Source organism: Colossoma macropomum, unplaced genomic scaffold, assembly GCF_904425465.1.
Source record: "Colossoma macropomum unplaced genomic scaffold, Colossoma_macropomum, whole genome shotgun sequence".
Classification (NCBI taxonomy): Eukaryota; Metazoa; Chordata; class Actinopteri; order Characiformes; family Serrasalmidae; genus Colossoma; species Colossoma macropomum.
In genome coordinates this window covers 2,360,401-2,382,234 of record NW_023494790.1, presented here as the reverse complement: position 1 = coordinate 2,382,234, position 21,834 = coordinate 2,360,401, and the positions used below count along the sequence as shown (strand labels likewise).

The following is a 21,834-nucleotide window of genomic DNA, read 5'->3' as shown; positions in this document are numbered from 1 at the left end:
GGCGACCAGCTGAGTACCCTGAACCCTGTTTTGTGAACATAGATCATAATATAACAAACGGACTCTTCTGTCGTTCATCTTCAGCCTGTTTTCTACCACTTGTCCATTTTTGAACGAGCCACGATGATAAAGACGTGTCAAACACAAGGCCCGCTGGCCAGGTGAGTCCTGTTCGGCCCACAAAATTGTTTTCGTTTTCTATTAATATTGGCCCATTTCACCATGAACTGCACTACAGTTCCCAGCATGCACTGCAACATATTGGTGTGCTCCCACCCCCTCCCCAACAATGATCTATGGGACAGCGCCACAAAAACAAACATTTAAAGAGGTTTAACAGTTACCATCGACCCAAACAGAGCTGACGAGGGACGACTTGGACCAGCGCTGCACAAAACACCTGATGGCCGACAGTCGGCTTAGTGCGTCTTAAGCTAGGTGTCCTCAAACTGCCCCCACGTCAGGATTCAGTGAAATGATGTTTGCTGTTTTATGACCCCTGTTATATAAGCTCTGTGCTCCTCTGTCCGGCTTTTATTGCGCTCATCCACACAGCTGTAATGCTTTATGATATTTGGACTGTGATGTCACCGTCAGCAGCAGGTTTGTTGGACCATCAGCTGGTAGCTTGTGGTTTAATATCAGTTATTTGCACAGTAACTCTGTACATAGAAACTAGTGTAATAACTAATAGGGTGGATTAACAACCCGGATGTCTAGAGAACCGTCAGCGGTCTATGCTTACTTTCACTCTCTCTCTCTTACTGTCTGTCTCTCTCTCTCTCTCTCAACTTTCAGTTCATACCACATTAGAGTGTGTAAGTGGAAGAGGAGACATTTATTCTGATTTAAATTTGTTGTAAAGTTATTGTTGTGTGTGCAGTCTTGGAGAAAAAACATTGGATTTTTGATGTTTTTTTTTTTTTACTTTGAAACAAAACCAAAAGAAGTCAAAAGTGGTTATACTTTCATCGCACGGCGACATAATCAGTTACGTAGTTATGGAATTGTGAAACTTCTACGACTGTATCATCAAATAATCAACCAAAGCACTCTTGGTTGGCTGAGGTTCAGTCAGCTGTTGCGAGCTGATTCGCTGCCTTAGTGCTGAAAACGGTAGCTGAGTGTCCTGCTTGTTGTACAGGATGATGATGATGATTGGGGTTATTGTGATTTGTAGTAGTGATAAATGTTACCGTGGTAATCATTACAGTAATGACGTTGGAAGATTTTGCCATAGCGGTGGTGATGGTGGTGGTGTTTACTGTTATAATGATAATATTTGTAGTGATAATTGTCAATATGATCATCATTAATGTGATGATGTTAATATGAAGTTATTGATATGGTGATGTGGTGGTAGTTGCAGTTACGGTGATGATGCCTGTGGTCAGTGGTATGTGATGATGATGGTTATCATCTCTGATTGGAGATGTGACAGTTATAGTGATAGTTATGATAAGTTAGTGGGTTGGTGGTGGTGATTGCTTTAATGATATGTGGTGGTAATCGTTATACAGATGGTGGTAGTGGTGATGTGGTTATAGTGATGACCGGCGATGTTGATTATGTAGAAGACTATTGATGTGGTGATGGTGCTTATTGTTGTGGTGATGTTGGTTAGAGTGATTGTCACTATAATAATCATCAGTGATAGTGATGGTGATGAAAGTTACTGGTATGGTGGTGATGCGGTTGTAGTGGTGATTTTTACAGTGAAGTATAAAAGTTGTTGGTGCATGTTTTTAATACTTATTTTCCATAATAATAAGTAAGTTACATTTGTTTTGTTGAGGTCTTATGATATGTATGTTATTATCGTGGCGAAACAAATGTTTTCTTGATAATCTCAAATTATTTCCGTAATGATCAGGACAGAACAGGCATTTTTTCATTGAGATAACATTTGTTATGTTGTGAAAATGTCATAACTATCTCAAGATCTCATGAAAACAATGTTCCTTGTGACGGAATAATGATATAAATAACTCGAGATCTCAAGAAAACAAATGTATAACTCATTATCATGGAGTGAAAAAACATGCAAATCTATGGCCTCTAGGGCTTCTGTGTTATAGTGATGGTTATTACAGTAATCGTTACGGTGATGATAATGGGTGGTGGTGATGACGATTATGATTATTCATATGGCTTCGGTGATGGTGGTTATTGTTGTGGTGTAAGCTGTAGTGATGATTCTTATTATGATCACTGTTTTGTGCTAGTGGTGATGATGCTGGTGATGAAGTTATAGTGATGTTATATGCTTAATGATTGTAATTGCTGTAAATGTTATACCAATTAAGTTGTTGTTGTTGTTACAGTAGTGATGAAGGTTATTGGTATGAGGTAATTGGTATTAGGATGATGATGGTTATATTGGTGATTGTTATTGTGATAAATTGTGATTGATGTGTTGATGAGGGTTATTGATATGGTGGTGATGATTGTAAGCCTATTGGTTATTAAGTGTTAAAGCGATGAAGGTTATTGTTATAGTGATGATGATTATTGGTATAGTGGTGATTATTGGTATAGTGGTGATGGCGGTTACTGTTGTGGTGATGAAGATGAATGATATGATGATATTTGCATTGATGGGTGTTGTGATAATTATTTTTGTGATGATGATGAAGAAACTGTGTTATAAGGATGTATTTGTTTTTTCAGGGTCTACATACAGCGTTCTCTCCGCCATGCCCTCCGACTCGGAGAGCAGCAGCTCCCTCAGCAGCCTCGGTAAGTGTGTGATCATTTCTTTGAAGGTAAAATGAAATAATAGAAGTCATATCGCCCCCTACACTTCCTGTAGTGTATTACAGTCTGTCAGAATGACTGTGTGGATCATATGAACATTATAGAGGCTTTTTAAATGAAACAGTAGAAGCCATATCGCCCCCTACACTTCCTGTAGTGTATTACAGTCTGTCAGAATGACTGTGTGGATCATATGAACATTATAGAGGCTTTTTAAATGAAACAGTAGAAGCCATATCGCCCCCTACACTTCCTGTAGTGTATTGCAGTCTGTCAGACTGACTGTGTGGATCGTATGAACATTATAGAGCTTTTTAAATGAAACAGTAGAAGTCATGTCGCCCCCTACACTTCCTGTAATGTATTACAGTCTGTCAGAGTGACTGTGTGGATCATATGAACATTATAGAGGCTTTTTAAATGAAACAGTAGAAGCCGTATCGCCCCCTACACTTCCTGTAGTGTATTGCAGTCTGTCAGACTGACTGTGTGGATCGTATGAACATTATAGAGCTTTTTAAATGAAACAGTAGAAGCCATATCGCCCCCTACACTTCCTGTAATGTATTACAGTCTGTGTGAAACAGATGAAAGAGCTTTATAAAACAGTTATTATAATATAATAAAGAACACCCAGCTCCTCTTTGTTGGTGTTTGGTTGGAGAATGTTGGTGTTTGGTAAGACAGTGTTGGTGTTTGATGGAGAATGGTGGTGCTTGGTAGGAGAACAGTTGTGTTTGGTAGGAGAATGGTGGTGCTTGATGGAGAATGGTGGTGCTTGGTAGGAGAATGCTGGTGCTTGGTAGGAGAATGGTGGTGCTTGATGGAGAATGGTGGTGCTTGGTAGCAGAATGGCGGTGCTTGGTAGGAGAATAGTGGTGCTTGATGGAGAATGGTGGTGTTTGTTAGTAGAATGGTGGTGCTTGGTAGCAGAATGGTGGTGTTTGTTAGTAGAATGGTGGTGCTTGGTAGCAGAATGGTGGTGCTTGGTAGGAGAATAGTGGTGCTTGATGGAGAATGGTGGTGCTTGGTAGCAGAATGGTGGTGCTTGGTAGGAGAATAGTGGTGCTTGGTGGAGAATGGTGGTGCTTGGTAGGAGAATGGTGGTGCTTGGTAGGAGAATGCTGGTGCTTGGTAGGAAAATGGTGGTGCTTGGTAGGAGAATGGTGGTGCTTGGTAGCAGAATGCTGGTGCTTGGTAGGAGAATGGTGGTGCTTGGTAGCAGAATGGTGGTGTTTGTTAGTAGAATGGTGGTGTTTGTTAGTAGAATGGTGGTGCTTGGTAGCAGAATGGTGGTGCTTGGTAGGAGAATGCTGGTGCTTGGTAGCAGAATGGTGGTGCTTGGTAGGAGAATGCTGGTGCTTGGTAGGAGAATGATGGTGCTTGGTAGGAGAATGTTGGTGTTTGGTAGCAGAATGCTGGCGCTTGGTAGCAGAATGCTGGTGTTTGGTAGGAGAATGGTGGTGCTTGGTAGCAGAATGGTGGTGCTTGGTAGCAGAATGGTGGTGCTTGGTAGCAGAATGGTGGTGCTTGGTAGGAGAATGCTGGTGCTTGGTAGCAGAATGCTGGTGCTTGGTAGCAGAATGCTGGTGCTTGGTAGCAGAATGGTGGCGCTTGGTAGCAGAATGCTGGTGCTTGGTAGGAGAATGGTGGTGCTTGGTAGCAGAATGCTGGTGTTTGGTAGGAGAATGGTGGTGCTTGGTAGCAGAATGGTGGTGCTTGGTAGCAGAATGCTGGTGCTTGCTAGCAGAATGTTGGTGTTTGGTAGGAGAATGTTGGTGTTTTATGGAGAAAAGTGGTATTTGGTGGGTATAGTTGCTCTGTAGTTATAACGTCTGTACTCCTAAGGCCAGAGTTCCCTGACAGGACAAACACAAACAGGCACAAATGTTTGGTTTGCCATACTGTTTGATTGTTGTAAGACTAGTGTTCTCTTGCCCACTCTAGTTCATTTTACTTGTAAGTTCTAAGGACTCCTGCGAACATTAGAAAGGTAATGTAGGTGTTTGTGCCGTCTGTGTGCTCCATACTCTGTACTCTTATTATTAATCTGCTTACACTGTCTCTGGTGTATGTTATGTTGCTTTAACACTCAAACGTCCCACCTGGGATTAATAAAGTATTATCTGTTGTTTTTAATAAACATGTCAACATTAAAAAATCCACGTCGGCATGTTTTCAGAATCAGCTTCAACTTTATTCACTGATCATTGCAGCTCCCAGCCTTGTTTGCACATCGTTACGGCATGTGATCACAGTGCTGATGTGCTGAAGGAGCTCAACTTGCTGAAATCTAGCCAGAGACAGACGAACACAGATGGAGATGCTAGCTGGAGAAATGTGAGTGCTCTTTCAGACGCCCTGCACTGTCATCTCCATTAGTCTCTAAAAGGAAAAAGTGTGGTTTTGTCCACTCTAAAGTGGGGCGAGTGGTCACTGACCCAGATAAAGCCATTGTTTATTCATAGCGCCCATAAAAGACACTAAAACACAGAAAGTCACTCTCAGCGAGAAAGGATGAGATTCTGAACCCACATGCCCTCACGTATACCTGCAGCATGGAGAAAGTGAATTATTAGTGCGTTTTCCCTGCATCATGACCGCAGCCTCTGCCAGTAAAGCCAAAAATAAATAAGGTAACGTTAGATGGAGCAGATCGATAACCTGTCCTGAGAATCCGAATGAAAAGGACGCTCCGGTACACAGACGGGTAAAGTGAACAGATACGGTCTCTGGTGTTTGGCACTGATTTATCTGGCTTCTTGGTTCTTCTACTAAAACTCTACAGCCAAGTGTCAAGCAGTTTTAACAAACTTGTAGGTCATCAAAAACTGCAGTTGACATGTTGTTTACTTAAAAACGAAAGTGCTCTATACAGATTGCAGTACGCTACAAAGAGTGTATTTTTCGATTGAGTGTATTTTCTACTTCGATTGTTTCATTGTGCCACAAAAAGACAGGCATAACGTGTTTGTAACAGAATAAGAGGAAACTGCAGAAAGTATGATGTATCAATTAGTCTAGTAATCAGTAAAGCATAATTATAATCAAGTGTAAAAATAATGCAGCTCTGACAACATTAGAGTGATGGTGTTTGATATGGTGTTTGATGGAGGATGTTCGTTCTCCATTGTTTGCTTAACATTAGTTTGCTAGAGAATGTCTGCATTTCCTGGAGAAAGTTGGTCCTTTTTAGGAGAATGTTGCCATTTGGTTAGAGAATGTTGGTGTTTGGTGGGAAGTGTTAGTGTTTACTGGAGAATGTTGGTGTTTGGTGGGAAGTGTTAGTGTTTACTGGAGAATGTTGGTGTTTGGTGGGAGAATGTGTGTTTTTCTCTACCTTGTGGCATTTGGTTGGAGAATTATGGTGTTTGCTTCGAGACTGTTGGTTTTATTTGGGGAATCATGGAGTTTGGTAAGATTATGTTTGTGTTTGGAAGGAGAATATGTTTGGGTTGTGAACATTGGTGTTTGGTTGGAGAATGTTGGTGTGTGGTAGAAGTAAGTTGGTGTTTGGGTGGAGTTTGTTGGAGAGTGTTGGTGTGTGGTTGGAGAGCTGGTGTTTGGGTGGAGAGTGTTGGTGTGTGGGTGGAGAGTGTTGGTGTGTGGTTGGAGAGCTGGTGTGTGGTTGGAGAGCTGGTGTTTGGGTGGAGAGTGTTGGTGTGTGGTTGGAGAAATGGTGTTTGGGTGGAGAGTGTTGGTGTTTGGGTGGAGAATGGTTGTGTTTGGTAGAAGGAAGTTGGTTTTTGGGTGGAAAATGTTGATTTTTGGGTGGAGAGTGTTGGAATTTGCATCGAAGATGTTTGTTTGGTAGAAGGAAGTTGGTGTTTGGTGGAGTTGTTTTGGAGGATGTTGGTGTTTGGATGGAGAATGTTGGTGTTTGGTGGAGTTTACAACCTCAGTGAGATGTTGTGTGTTTCTGGTTGCAGCATCATCTCCTCCTCCTGCTCATGTGGAGAAGCGCATGGTGAGTGAGAAGCTGGACTCTGTGGTCCTGCAGTTGAGGCAGGTGACCCGCGAGAGAGATGAACTGCGCAAGCGGCTCGCCCTTTCATCACCCGGAACCACCTTCGACGACTGCAGGTAACCAAGCAGAACAGCAAGGGGAGGGGCTTGATAATACAGGTGGAGTGGTCTGTATGTGAAAGAGTGGAACCTAGACATTTTGGAGGGAACTGGCCTTAAAGTCTGTGGGGAGGGGGCTTTATAATACTTAGGGTGTGGCCTGTGGAGGGGGGGTAGGGCCTGTCAAAGCCACCTGAAATAAGAGGGCTGGGGTCTATGGAAGTAGGAACATCTGACTGTCAGAAGTAGGGGGAGGACCTGAGGGAACATAGGTGCACTTTGTAGTTCTACACTTACAGACTGTAGTCCATCTGTTTCTCTGATACTTTGTTAGCCCCCTTTTACCCTGTTCTTCAGTGGTCAGGACCCCCATGGACCCTCACAGAGCAGGTACTATTTGGGTGGTGGATCATTCTCATTCTTTGCTGCTGGAGATTTTAAACACTGTGTCCACTCACTGTCCACTCTGTTAGACACTCCTACCTTGTCAGTCCACCTTGTAGATGTAAAGTCAGAGACGATAGCTCATCTGCTGCTGCACAGTTTGTGGTGGTCATCCTCTAGTCCTTCATCAGTGGTCACAGGACGCTGCCCACAGGACGCTGTTGGCTGGATATTTTTGGTTGGTGGACTATTCTCAGTCCAGCAGTGACTCTGAGGTGTTTAAAAACTCCAGCAGCACTGCTGTGTCTGATCCACTCAGACCAGCACAACACACACTAACACACCACCACCACGTCAGTGTTACTGCAGTGCAGAGAATGATCCACCACCCAAATAGTACCTGCTCTGTGAGGGTCCATGGGGGTCCTGACCACTGAAGAACAGGGTAAAATGGGGCCAACAAAGTATCAGAGAAACAGATGGACTACAGTCTGTAACTGTAGAACTACAAAGTGCACCTATATAGTAAGTGGAGCTGATAAAATGGACAATGAGTGTAGAAACAAGGTCATAATGTTATGCCTGATTGGTGTATATGTCAGTTAAACTCATACAGTTTTGTGCGTGTGTGTGTGTGTGAGCAGGCCGAGTGTGAAATCAGCTCACGATTACGAGCGTCTGAAGCTGCAGTGCATGAAGGCCATGGCGGATCTGCAGTCTCTACAGAACCAACACACACAGACGCTGAAGAAGTGTGAGGAGGCCATGAAGGAGGCAGATTTCTACCAGTGAGTAGATCAGTGACTGTACGTCTATAAGAGGTTACATAACAACTCAACACTGTGTGAGTGTTTGATGATTTGTACATGCAGTTAGCACCATGCTAATTGGTGTTATATAAGCTTACATTACTTGTTATCTACGTTAGCCTTGTGTCTCTAGTGCTAAAGCTATAGAAGCAAACTTCAGACACCAAACGTGTCTTGACAGACCCACTAAGCTTGTTAAGGATAGCAGAATAAATTCCAAGGCTTATTTCCATTGTGGTTCTTGACGTATTACAGCACAGTTACATAACCAACAAGCAGCATTCTGTATTTTTTGCACACACCCAAATAATTAAGCCTAAATATTCTAGTATTTTAGCTTTTTTCCCCCACTTACAACACTAAAGCAGCACTATGTAACATTTTTTGTGAAAACCAAAAGAAGTAGCGTTTCTGAGAATAGAGAAAAAATTAACATGCTAAATATGGTGAGCGTGCGCCGCTCTGAGTCGCCTTGAAAAGCCTGAAATAAAAGTCAGAGATACCGGGATGGATTTTGAGGAAGTTTTTTGGACCACGTTAAACGCCTTTACGTATTAATGTCACAAGCACAGGCTCAAAAAGAAGGTCCAACTGGACATTTAGGTCTCAGATGCAAAGTGAACTTTATACTGGTGAAGATTAGATGACCGTTCACTCTCATCCTCGGAAGACTCGAAATTCTCCTTTAACGCTCTCCAAAAAGTCCGATTCATCTGCTTTGTGGGGGTTTGAAGCACAACTGATGCTACAAAAGGTTTTTCCGCACGTTACGTGCAATTACCTATTTCCACCACAGAGGTCTCCAAATCCCCAAATCCTGGGTAGTGTTGCTTTAAGTCATATTTCATTTCTACATGTCCATTTTTCAGCCTCTCTTTATTCATAAAAATTAAATGAGCTGTTTTGTTACTGTGCCTTTGAGAATGTATGGAAATGAGCTGTGTTCTGATTGGCTGCCCTGAATTATGCCTTGATCAAAAAGCACTCAGATCTGAAGTGTTGCTTAGAACTACTGCTGGAGGCTGAATTGGTGGATGTATGTATGTGAGTTGGTTCTTGTGACATCACTGAAATAATGAGTTAAAAACAGGCAGTTTTTTGCAGCCTAGATACCATATATGGACTGAGTGGACAGTGTTTATATACTACTTCAGACTCATGGAGTTTTCCTTGATGTAGGCCCTGTAAACAGCTGCTCCTGCACTCCGTTAATATTGTGATCTGAAATCAATAATGCATAACTTTTGATTAGCTGAGCTTTAAATTGTGTGATGAAATCTGGATTTCTCTGTTCTCTCTCAGTACTCTGCATGGCCGTGTATTGGATGAACAGGCTGGTTTGAGGGCGGAACTTGATGCGGTTCGGCAGGAGTACACACAGCTCCTGCACACCTGTGACCACCTGCGCCGTATCCATGACGACGATCAGAGGGAGGTGGCCGACATGAGGCTGCAGCAACAGGTAAAACTTAGGAACACACACACACACCTACTCGCACCTCATCATGCTGGGCTGTTGCACACTGCGTACACTCCCTGGCCACTTTATCAGAAACCCCTCTGCTGTAGCTGCACCTTGCTGCAGTTCAGATGATGTGAGAAGTGCAGAGTGGAGTGAAAAGGCTTTTCAGAAAGTGAGAGCGTCAGTGTCCTCTTCGCTCCAATACTGCTCCACGTATGAGCTAGAGAGTGTTTTTTGCCCTTACAGTGTCTAATGTGAAATCAGATTTCATCAGTAGCTGGTTCAGCGTGTTTACACTTAATAATCTGATAACTGTGTTTTTCTGCATGTTACGTGCAATTACATATTTCCACCACAGAGGTCTCCAAATCCCCAAATCCTGTGTAGTGTTGCTTTAAGTCATATTTCATTTCTACATGTCCTTTTTTTAACCTCTCTTTATTCATAAAAATTAAATGGGCTGTTTTGTTACTGTGCCTTTGAGAATGTATGGAAATGAGCTGTGTTCTGATTGGCTGGTGGATGTATGTATATGAGTTGGTTCTTGTGACATCACTGAAATAATGAGTTAAAAACAGGCAGTTTTTTTGAGCTAGAGAGTGTTTTTTGCCCTTACAGTGTCTAATCTGAAATCAGATTTCATCAGTAGCTGGTTCAGCGTGTTTACACTTAATAATCTGATAACTGCAGAAAATCAGATCGTGTCAGTAACTGGTTCTGTGTGTTTACGCTTAATAATCTGATAACTGCTGCTCGCTGTTTCCGGGACGGCGCTCTGTTTTCACACATGCACAGACAGAGAGAAACAAAAGAAATCAGAGTGAGAGTTTACAAGCACTGGAAAACTCCATTACTGAGCTCAAATCCAGCCTCTTTATCAGATTCCTTAATCAGATTTCTAGGCTATCTGATCTAAGAAATCGGAGTGTGCTGTTTACACAACCACTTAATCAAATAACTGCAGAAATATGATAATGTATGTAGGTTCAGTTAGAGTGGAGCTCATGTGCTACAACAGAGGAGTTTCTGATAAAGTGGCCAGGGAGTGTACACAGTATGTGTTAAAAAAAATAAATAAATTCTGAGGTTTTTCATGTTTGAGAAAGCGTTCTCAGTTGCTGGTACACAGATAGTTTGTCATCGTAGTTGTTGGCATGCAATGCTGGAGATGACCGTGAATGGTCAGAGTTCATATCAAGTTTGCAAAAATTGAAAAGGGTGAATAATAAAATAATATTCCATTTTTGCCATCCTGAAATTCATGTTTGGTGTGTAAGATATCAGTTATATACATGCTTGTATTACTAATGAGTGAATAAATCGCATAAATAAATCGTGCTCTGTCTGTAAAGGTCTTTGCTGTCAGTAGTCAGTGACTGTAACAGTAACACTGTAACACTGCAGATCTGTGTTTGCTGTTACTCTGATAGGCCTCCAGAAGTAGTCATCTGTTATCACTGGTTAATCTTAGTGTGTCTGTATAATGACCAGCTGGTTTATTTTCTTTTCTTCTATGTTCAATATTGTATATCAATTGTAAGCGTTTATCCTTTATTTATTTGGCTCTTATTGTATTTATTGTTTTGCTGTCTGATGTTGACCAGAGGAGGTTAAGTTCCCCTTCAGAGTCTTGGTTCCACCTGAGGTTTCTTGCTCTGAGGGAGTTTTCCTTGCTTTGGTGACGCTCATTTGAGGCTCTGACCCATTTTCTGTCGAGCTGCTTTGTGCTCATTGTAAAAAAGTGCTCCGTTAATGGTCGGTTTCTGACCACAGCGCTGCACTTGTCTGGATATTTTTGGGTGGACAGTCCACTCTCAACCTAGCAGTGACACTGATGTGTGTAAACAATCCAGCACCACCGCTGATACGCTCGTACCAGCTTCACACACGCTACCATGTCAGTGTCACTGCTGTGCTGAGAAAGGACCACCACCCACATAATATCTGGACAACAGTGGCCTTGTGATCAGAAACTGACCAGTGATGAATGGAGTAGAGGGGCCTGTAAACTGTACAGCAACAGATGGACTACAGTCTGTAACTGAACACCTACATAGTGGTGATGTAAGGTAGGTGTTTCTAATAAAGTGGCCAGTGAGTGGAAGCACGAGGTGGGTGTTTCTAATAAAGTGGGCAGTTAGTGAAAGTACAAGGTTGGTTGTTTCTAATAAAGTGGCCACTGAGTGAATGTATAAGCTAGGTGTTTCTAATAAAGTGGCCAGTGAGTGGAAAAACAAGGTAAGTGTTTCTAATGAAGTGGTCAGTGAGTGGAAGCACGAAGTAGTTGTTTCTAATAAAGTGGCCAGTGAGTGGAACCACAAGGTGGGTGTTTGAAATAGACGCTCACTCTGTACAAACTCGTTTGTAAGTCTCTCTCTCTCTCTCTCTCTCTCTCTCTCTCTCTCTCTCTCTCTCTCTCACTTTAAGTAAATGTTTTTCTCATATAATCAAACTGTAAGTATGACAGATATACCCAGCTAATGAAAGGTCAGAAGGTCAGTTAATGTTCTGTTATCATTTGCTGTTCAAAGCAGTGAAGCTGCGTCATCCTCTCTGGCTGTGCGACCCAGAAGAGAGAGCTGTTCTCTGGAGAAAGCAGGCTGTGCGTGAATCACTGCTGTTAGTGATCACAGTGACTCATGAGTTTAGGGGAAGGGGTGACCACATCGCATCTCATACAGAACATGGCGTTTCTGTGTGTGTGTGTGTGTGTGTGTGTGTGTGTGTGTGTGTGTGTGTGTGTTTTTGAGATGTTTGGTGATTCAGACCAAGGTTATTGGTTTTTCTGGAAATGACAGATCTCTGAAGCTGTTTAGTGGTGTTTTCTATATGAAATAAATCCCTCAAGTAGGAGTAGTGAGTCGAAGATTTTAGTAATGCTGTATAATGTGAGTGACATCAGTAGGCTGGCTGTCTATCTGTCTATATATCAATCTGTATATCTATCTGTATGTCTATTTAGCCATCTATTTATCTGTCTATCCGGCTATCTGTCTGTTTTGGTCCGCCTGAAGGCCTGCAGTGTGGTTTCATCTCGATCTCTATCAGCTGATGTTTATACACTGGACAACAACACAGGACAAACTGACTCATTTAACTTTTAAGACTATGTGAATGGGAGCTCAAACATGCCCTCTACTGGCACAATGCTGTCAGTGCAGCATCTCTATACATCAGCTCTATTGCTCAAACAATGTATTTTAAAGGGGAATTCCACCAATTTGTCAATTTGTCTATAATTCAGTGTGTGAGATGTAAACAGAGTGACTCAGAGTGGTTTGGTGTGAAATGGTTCAGATGTCTTTACAGTGGTGGTGATAGGAACCAGGGGTCGCCATGACTACAACACAAATATAGCCATTTTATTTACTATCCAGAACCACCAGTGAACCTACACGAGTCTTCTGAGTTTATATGGAATGTTGATGGTGAAATAGTGATAAATCTGAAATAATGAGTTTTCTTTGGGGACTATTTTGTCTCACAACACCCTGCATGTATCCCTCCACCATGAAAAGATTTAACTTGAATTATTGAATTTCAGAACCATCAGCCAACTGTGTTTGCGCACAGTGGAATTAGACCTCTGCATTTAACCCATACATGCACACTAGTGAACACACACACTAGGGGGCAGTGAGCACACTTGCCCGGAGCAGTGGGCAGCCCTATCCACGGCACCCGGGGGGCAGTTGGGGGTTAGGTGCCTTGCTCAAGGGCACTTCAGTCATTGACTGTCAGCCGAGGGGATCAAACCGGCAACCTTCCCTAACCTCCAGCCCACGACTGCCCCAAACGAAAACCCCTACGTAGTCAGCAGGACTCTGAAGAAGGACTCTAAGAACTACCATAAAACAGTGTCTCAGTCATCAGGCAGTGAATTCATAACCATTTCATGTAGGAACTTTCTGTGAGGGAGCTTTTAGAGGTGGACGTCTGGTTCCTATCACCACCACTGTGAACAGTTCTGATTCTGTTTCTCTAGAGCAGAGCGTTTCACACCAAACCACTCTGAACCGCTCTGTTTACATCTTAATCATTTAATTATGCAGAAATTAAAAAAAAATTAAAAACATTTCATCAGTGCATTGCAAATACAGTTTCCTTGTATCTATTATTCATTTCATGTATTTTCTTTTGATCTCGAACACCCTTGTTTGGTATTTGAAGTTTGTGTCTTAAGTTTTTGCACACATGCATGCTAACTGGTGGGACGTAAGCTTTTAAAAAGAGTATTTGCTGAAATTGCTTTAAATCAATATTAGATCCACATTATTATGAAATATTGTTAGCTATGTGGTTCCCATTTTGTTGTAAGGAGAAAATTTATATTTAATTTTTCCTCAAACTATCGCTTTAAGTGTCTATGTGTGGTCTGATTGGTGTTGTAGGTGCTGAGAGAGAGCAGCTCCTCAGATGTGGTCAATAAGCTCTACGACGCTGCGATGGAGAAGCTGGAGGCTCTGAGGAAAGAGTACGACGCTCTACAGAAACGATACACCGAGAAAACAGCCTGCCAGAGCGCAGACGCCGGCCGACTGGAGCAGCTGGAGGCAGAGAACCGGAGACTGCAGAAACAGCTGGATACGCTTCTCAAACAGAGAGAAATCAACACGCACCCGCAGCAGCAATACTCCACCAGGAGGTGCTATCATAGCATATCACTACAGTGCACTAATGCATCATAATTCACTACTACACTAATATAACATCACACTGTTTCACTATACTACACTAATGTAGCATATCACACTACTACACTGTATTACACTATTATAGCATATCTCACTGTACATTTTTACTTTATAATATAGCATATTACACTATTGCACTATACTACTCTAATATAGCATACGCCACCTGACCACTTTATTGAGAACACCTCCTTGTATCTGCACTCATTGTCCATTCTATCAGCTACACTGACCATATAGTTTCACTCTGTAGTTGTACAGTTACAGACTGTAGTCCATCTGTTTCTCTGCATACGTTGTTACCCTGTTCTTCAGTGGTCAGGACCCCCACAGGACCCCAACAGAGCAGGTACGATTTGGGTGGTGGATCATTCTCAGCACTGCAGTAACACTGACGTGGTGGTGGTGTGTTAGTGTGTGTTGCACTGGTCTGAGTGGATCAGACACAGCAGTGCTGCTGGAGTTTTTAAACACCTCAGTGTCACTGCTGGACTGAGAATAGTCCACCAACCAAAACTATCCAGCCAACAGCGTCCTGTGGGCAGCGTCCTGTGACCACTGATGAAGGACCGGAGGATGACCAACACAAACTGTGCAGCTGCAGATGAGCTATCGTCTCTGACTAGGAGTGTCTAATACAGTGGACAGTGAGTGGACACAGTATCTGATCCACCACCAACACGTCAGTGTTACTGCAGTGCTGAGAATGATCCACCACCCAAACAGTACCTGCTCTGTGAGGGTCCATGGGGGTCCTGACCACTGAAGAACAGGGTAAAAGGGGGCTAACAAAGTATCAGAGAAACAGATGGACTACAGTCTGTAACTGTAGAACTGCAAAGTGCACCTATATAGTAAGTGGAGCTGATAAAATGGACAATGAGCATAGAAACTGCACTAGTACAGTATATTATAGCTTGGGATTTGACCATATTACACTCTAATGTACTTATATAGTATATTATAGTATATTACACTATACTGCATTAATCATAGCTTGACCAGTTGATTATGGGAGAAATCCTCTGCATTGTTTACTCAGAAATAAAAACACTCAGTAAAGCTCAGAGATGTTCCTACCGGCAACAGTGATGCATGTTTGTTTTCTTGTTTTCTCTCTCTCTCTCTCTCTCTCTCTCTCTCTCTCAGGTTAGAGACGGTTCAGCAGGACTTCAGTAAGCTGAGCGTGGAGAACAGTGACCTGCAGAGAGAAGTGGAGCGTCTGCAGGCGGAGGTGACCCGCTATAAGAGCGTCCAGCTGAGAGCGGTGCAGGACGCTGAACGGCTCAGAGAAGAGAGGGATTCTGTGTTAAACGAGTACCGGCTGATCATGAGTGAGAGAGATCAGGTGATTAAGGAGGTGGAGAGGCTGCAGACGGGGCTGGAGGCGGCCGAGGCCAAGCTGAAGAACACATCCAGCGAGAGGAGGGTGGCTACTGAGGAGCTGGAGGCACTCAGACAGGTGGGGCAAACAGTGGACAAACACTCACTCTTAGGGAGGTTCTCCTTTCGAGTCTTGGTTCCTCCTCTTCTTGCACTTAATAAGCTTCTCTTTTTAAGTCTTGGTTCCTCAGTGGTTCCTCCTCATGCTCTTAGGGAGGTTCTCCTCTTGACTCTTGGTTCCTCTCAGTAGTTCTTCTTCATGTTCTTACGGAGATTCTTCTTTTGAATCTTGGTTCCTCAGTGGTTCTTCCTCATGCTCTTAGGGAGTTTCTTCTTTTGAGTCTTGGTTCCTCAGTGGTTCTCCTTCCTGCAACTAAGCAGCTTCTCCTTTTGAGTCTTATGCCTTCTCCATGGTTCTGTCTCATGCTTTTGGGGAGGTTCTTGTTTTGAATCTTGGTTCCTCAGTTGTTCTCCCTCTTGCTCTTAAGGAGCCTCTCTTTTGAGTGTTATTTCTTGTCTGTGGTTCTTCCTCATGCTCTTAAAGAGGTTCTGCTTTTGAGTCTTGGTTCCTCTAAGTGGTTCTTCCTCATGTTTTTAGGGAGTTTCTCCTTTTATGTCTTGGTTCCTCAGAGGTTCTTCTTCTTTCTCTTAAGGGGCTTCTACTTTTGGGTCTTCTTTCTTGTCTGTGGTTCTTCCTCATGCTCTTGGGGAGGTTCTTCTTTTGAATCTTGGTTCCTCAGTGGTTTTTTCTTATTGCTCTTAAGGAGCTTCTTCTTTTGAGTCTTCTTTCTCACCTGTGGTTGTTCCTCACAATCTTAGGGGGTTTCTTATTTTAAGTCTTGGTTCTTCAGTGGTTCTCCTTCTTGTAACTAAGGAGCTTCTCCTTTTGAGTCTTATTTCTTGTCTGTGGTTTTTCTTCATCTATTAGGGAGGTTCTTCTTTAGAGTCTTGGTTCCTCTCAGTGGTTCCTCCTCATAGTCATAGCAAGTTTCTCTTTTTGAGTCTTGGTTCCTCCCAGTTGTTCTTCTTGCTCTTATGAACCTTCCTCTTTTGAGTCTTGGTTCCTCTCAGTGGTTCTTCTTGCTCTTATGAACCTTCCTCTTTTGAGTCTTGGTTCCTCTCAGTGGTTCCTCCTCAAAGTCATCGGGAGGTTCTCTTTTTGAGCCTTGATTCCTCTGTGGTTCTTCCTCATGCTCTTATCGACCTTCTCCTTTTGGTCCATCTCAGTGTATATTCTCTATGTCAGGTGTAGAATGTCAAGGTCTTGTTTATATTCGTCTGTATGTGTGTACAGGAGTTGGCGTTGGCTCTGTTGGACCGGGACCGTGCGATATGTGAGCGTGCAGACCTGCTGGAGAGATACAGTCACGAGGTTCAGGACAAAGCGGAGACACAGAAGGAGCTGTCTCAGGCGTGTAAAGACATCGAGACGGCGAGAGAGGAGAGAGACGTCGCCCGAAAGGAGAGGACAGAGGCCATCATACAGAGAGACCAGCTACTGTGTGAATATTACCAGGCCAGACAGGTACACACTGCACTGTCTCACTGCACTGTCTCACTGCACTGAGATGTTACAGCTGAGAACTTCCACAGCTTTATTTTGGTGACTGCACTGCAGATTTAGAGCAGCAGTTCAGTTTTACACAGTTTGTTTGGTGCCCAAAGTTTACTGTAAGCTAAAGTGTCCATTACTACTTTAAAAGTGTGATTGTTTTTCCAGCCAAAGGAAACTATATCTCTATCTATCTAACTATATATATATATATAATATATATGTATTCCAAGTCAGTCATTTTAGGTCGTTTCTTTTGGTCCATTCTTCATGAAATTTACATACAATGTAAAGGCCAACAGATATTATGTCAAAAACTCCAAAAATGGAGATACAAGGTTTTCTTCCAACATCAGCGAGATATATGTTTACGCATGTATGTATACATGGACACGTGTATATACACATGGGCATATATGTTCTATATGTATAAACATAATTACACATATTTTGTATCGTTACGTTTTGTACGTAATATAATACATTTTGTATTATATTATTGTTATTCATGCCATATTATTTTATTGTTATTATTTGTATTGTGCTTAAGTGTCTCTCTCTCTCTCTCTCTCTCTGTCTCTCTCTCTCTCTCTCTCTCTCTCTCTCTCTCTCTGTCTCTGTCTCTCTTTCTGTCTCTCTTTCTGTCTCTCTCTCTCTCTCTCTCTCTCTCTGTGTAGAAGCAGGACAGTGCGACGGTGGATATGGAGCGAGTATCTAAGGAGATCGAGATTCTGAGGAAGCAGTGTGAGGCCGTATCTCAGGAGCTGAAGGAGGCGGTTCAGGAGGCCGAGGTGGCGAAGTGTCGCAGAGACTGGGCCTTTAAAGAGAGAGACAAGATCGTAGCCGAGAGAGAGAGTATTCGGTACGGCTCCTCCGCTCAAACGGCTCGACCCTGTACCTCACACCCGGGATTATTTAAAGGGCCATATGTTGGAATTATTTTTTTTTAATAAAAAAGTTTTAAAATATTATATTTACATATTTACAAACATTAGCCCCACCCACTCCTACTGATGTGCTTCAGCTCCGAGTGCTTTTTAAATGAGGGCAAAATACAGGGCAGCCAATCAGAGCAGAGCTCGTTTACAAATGTCAGATTAACGTGGTTTATCCCTTACCCCTTCTGAAAAAGGTTCTAAAATAGCACCAAAAAGGATTCTCCTGTTCTTACAAGCTTGACATTGTAACTTTAGCAGAACCCTTTTTGAACTCAGGGTTCTAAATACAACCATTCCCTCTACTAAAGAACCCATGAAGAACCATCTTTTTAAGTTTGTATCATAGGGCCTGCATTAATTCCCATCCCCACATATTTAAAAAAGATGGGTTCTTTAGTAAGGAAAATCGTTCTATATAGAACCATTAACACTCAAAGAACCCTCAGCATGATTAAAGCGTTCTTCAGATTGATGTCAAATGGGCTGTGGATGGTTCTATTTAGAACCTTTTTGAAAAGCGCTCTACATAGCACCACAAAGGGTTCTTCTATTGTAATGATGTCAGGCTTGTTACAGTAAAAGAACCCTTATGGTGCTATATAAAACCCCTTTCAAAAAGGTTCTCTATAGAACCATCTACAGCACATTCTACATCAAAGTAAAGAACGATTTCACCATGCGAAGAACCATTTAATCATGCAAAGGGTTCTTTGAGTGTTCATAGTTCTATATACTATACTAAAGAACCTTTAGAAGAACCATCTTTGAGTGTGCCCTTTACAGTGTGAGGGAAGTCAGTGTTATAAAGTGTATTAATTATATTATTAAAAATATTAATACACAGCATTGTCTTTGTGTGTGTGTGTATCAGGACTTTGTGTGATAATCTGAGGAGAGAGAGAGACCGTGCGGTCAGCGATTTAGCGGACGCTCTGCGTAACCTTGACGACATGCGGAAACGAAAGAACGAATTGTCGAGAGAGCTGAAGGAGCTGAAGTGAGTTCGTCTGTTTCAACACCGCAACATCCTTTTCCTCTCTTAGTCCTTCTTTGCCTCTCTTATTTATCTGTTTCTCTGTTTTCATTTTTCTTTTTTAATGCTTCATTTCTCAGAAATTAAGGTGCAACTGAAATGTATGATCAATACAATATAAAGTCCATATTAATGTCAGTATTAGTACTGATGTTCTGAGTGGTTGTAGTTTGAGCTGAGTATTGAGATTCAGCCGACCAAATGACTTCAATACTAACAAGTACTGAAAACTTTGGTAACACTTTATTTGTAGAGGTCCTTTGTAGATGATTAATAAACTCTTAACAGAGTATCAGTAACACATCAACAGCATATCAGTGAAGTAGCAGCAGTGAAGCATCTGAATACACTGCAGTAAATATCTTGTAGATGTTCTGGTGATACATAACAATACATGTAATTAATGTAGGTAAATATGTCACATCTATTACGCAAAACCTAACCCTCACCCTGGCCCTAATCCTAACCCTAACCTTAACCTCAACCCAAAACCTAATCCTAACCCTGACCCTAATCCTAATCCTAACCTTAACCTAAACCCAAAACCTAATCCTAACCCTGACCCTAATCCTAATCCTAACGTTAACCTCAACCTCAACCCAAAACCTAATCCTAACCCTCACCCTAGCCCTAATCCTAACCTTAACCTAAACCCAAAACCTAATCCTTTCCCTGGCCCTAATCCTAACCTTAACCTCAACTCAAAACCTAATCTTAGCCCTCACACTGGCCCTAATCCTAACCTTAACCTAAACCCAAAACCTAATCCTTTCCCTGGCCCTAATCTTAACCCTAACCTTAACCTCAACCTCAACCCAAAACCTAATCCTAACCCTCACCTGGCCCTAATACTAACCTTAACCTCAACCCAAATCCTAATCCTCACCCTGGCCTTAATCCTAACCCTAACCTTAACCTCAACCCAAAACCTAACCGACACCCTGGCCCTAATCCTAACCTTAACCTCAATCCTAATCCTAACCCTAACCTTAACCTCAACTACAAACCTAATCCTAGCCCTAACCCTGGTCCTAATCCTAACCCTAACCTGTGTTTGTTTAATTTAAAAGGGAAACACTCAGAATAAAGCGTCACCAAAATTCTCTTATTATTTATGAATTTTCAGTACCCAGGTGGTACAGCTGAGTGATATGACAGTATTTTATCATGATAAATTACATCACAGTTCAACACAGTTTGCTTTTCTGAACATGTTGTGGATGTTGTCAGTACTTGTAGAAATCTGACCAACTGCATTTTGTACTATAAAGAGAACTAAATTAGTCCGGTTTAACTGGATTTAGTGCCAAATATTGAATAAAAATCATTGTATTCAGAGTTTTTAATAGTATTTTTCAGAATGTAGCACTACTTGCTCTTTTTTTCTCTTTCAACTGATCAGATGTCTCAATATTGTGACGTCATGTACCGTAAAAATTTCTTAAAGTATCACAGTATAATATTTTTTTTATCGCTCACCTCTACGAAGTAGTCAGTTTTATCATAAGTGAACCAGTAAGCCTGCTTGTTCTTAAAACCTAGACTGTCGATCCGCTGTCTAAAACAATGTTTATGAATTTAAGGAAAATGCCCTCAAACCACGACTTTAAAGAGAAATGTGGTTGAAAATTTTATCTACATACAAATATCTTGGTTTACTTTTAGATAGTTATTTGATGTTTAAGCTCATTTAACACATTTGGTAATGAAATTGAAGATGAAATTGGCATTTAATTTAGGAAGAAGTCTTGTTTGTCCTATAAGCTGAAAAGAAAGTTGTTTCTGCTACTTTTTTACCAGTAATTCTGTAAAATAAGTCATTTCTGACTTAAGCCACACCCACTTTCGGATTGTCATTTGAAAGAAGGTAAAATGTGTTGTTTAGGAATCGGTATTGAGATCATTTTTAGCAATGCTCAGCTCTAGTTGTAATCCCAGTAGTATTGAATCTCTGAACAAGGACACAGGCCTCGGTGTGAGTGTGATTAGATTAGATGTGGAGTGCCCCCTAGTGGCTGTGGAATTGTATGGAAAGTGAATGCTCTTCAGGTCCATTCCAAAGAACGGTGTGTGAAATGTGTCTGCATACGTGGAAATGAGAAAGGAGTAATAATTCTGCACTTTAAAGAATAAACTGATGCCTTTTGTGAGGTTGAAACTGTTCTTATGTATGTTTTGGTCATTTCTGGCCAGAGAGCGTTTGGAGGAGGAGCAAGACAAGGAAGCACGGTACCAACAACTGATGGCTCACAACTCCCACGATTCAGCCATCGACACAGACTCTCTGGAGTGGGAGACGGAGGTGGTGGAGTTTGAGAGGGAGAGTGTAGGTTTAACTCTGCACTGTTTCGTTCTTAAAGCAGTAGTTAAGCAAAAAGATCCAATTTACACAGTTTCCACTCAAAGGTCGAGACAGGTCAGTCTATAAAATGTACAAAAGTACATCTCATAGCTAAAAACAGTGGCATCTGCCTTAATTTTGTCTGGACTTTTGTCCAAACAGTATCAGAAATTACATAATAGATCTGTTTAAGATTACTTAACAACTTACGTTTTTTGCCAAACTTTCACGTTAAGCCCAGATGTACTCTGTGGAGTTACCTACCCTGTAAAACTCTGTATTACTTTCATATATCACTTTATACATGTCATGCTTGGTGATCCATCACAGATCTGTATGTCTAATGTATGTACTGGGAATTAACAGTTAGAAGAGAAACCTCTGTACCAAAGGCTACTATAAAATCAAACACAATG

At 41.9% G+C, this 21,834-nt stretch overlaps 1 protein-coding gene across 1 annotated transcript in view; it reads left to right on the top strand.

The window, feature by feature from the left end:
* Positions 1-21,834, top strand: part of LOC118809004 (disks large homolog 5-like) — a 73,500-nt gene that overhangs the window by 10,777 nt on the left and 40,889 nt on the right. The window contains 10 exon segments of the mRNA XM_036571915.1: positions 2,671-2,739; positions 6,687-6,840; positions 7,851-7,994; positions 9,318-9,477; positions 13,869-14,122; positions 15,321-15,633; positions 16,849-17,079; positions 17,784-17,968; positions 18,916-19,041; positions 21,271-21,403. Coding sequence (XP_036427808.1) covers positions 2,671-2,739; positions 6,687-6,840; positions 7,851-7,994; positions 9,318-9,477; positions 13,869-14,122; positions 15,321-15,633; positions 16,849-17,079; positions 17,784-17,968; positions 18,916-19,041; positions 21,271-21,403 — 1,769 coding nt within the window.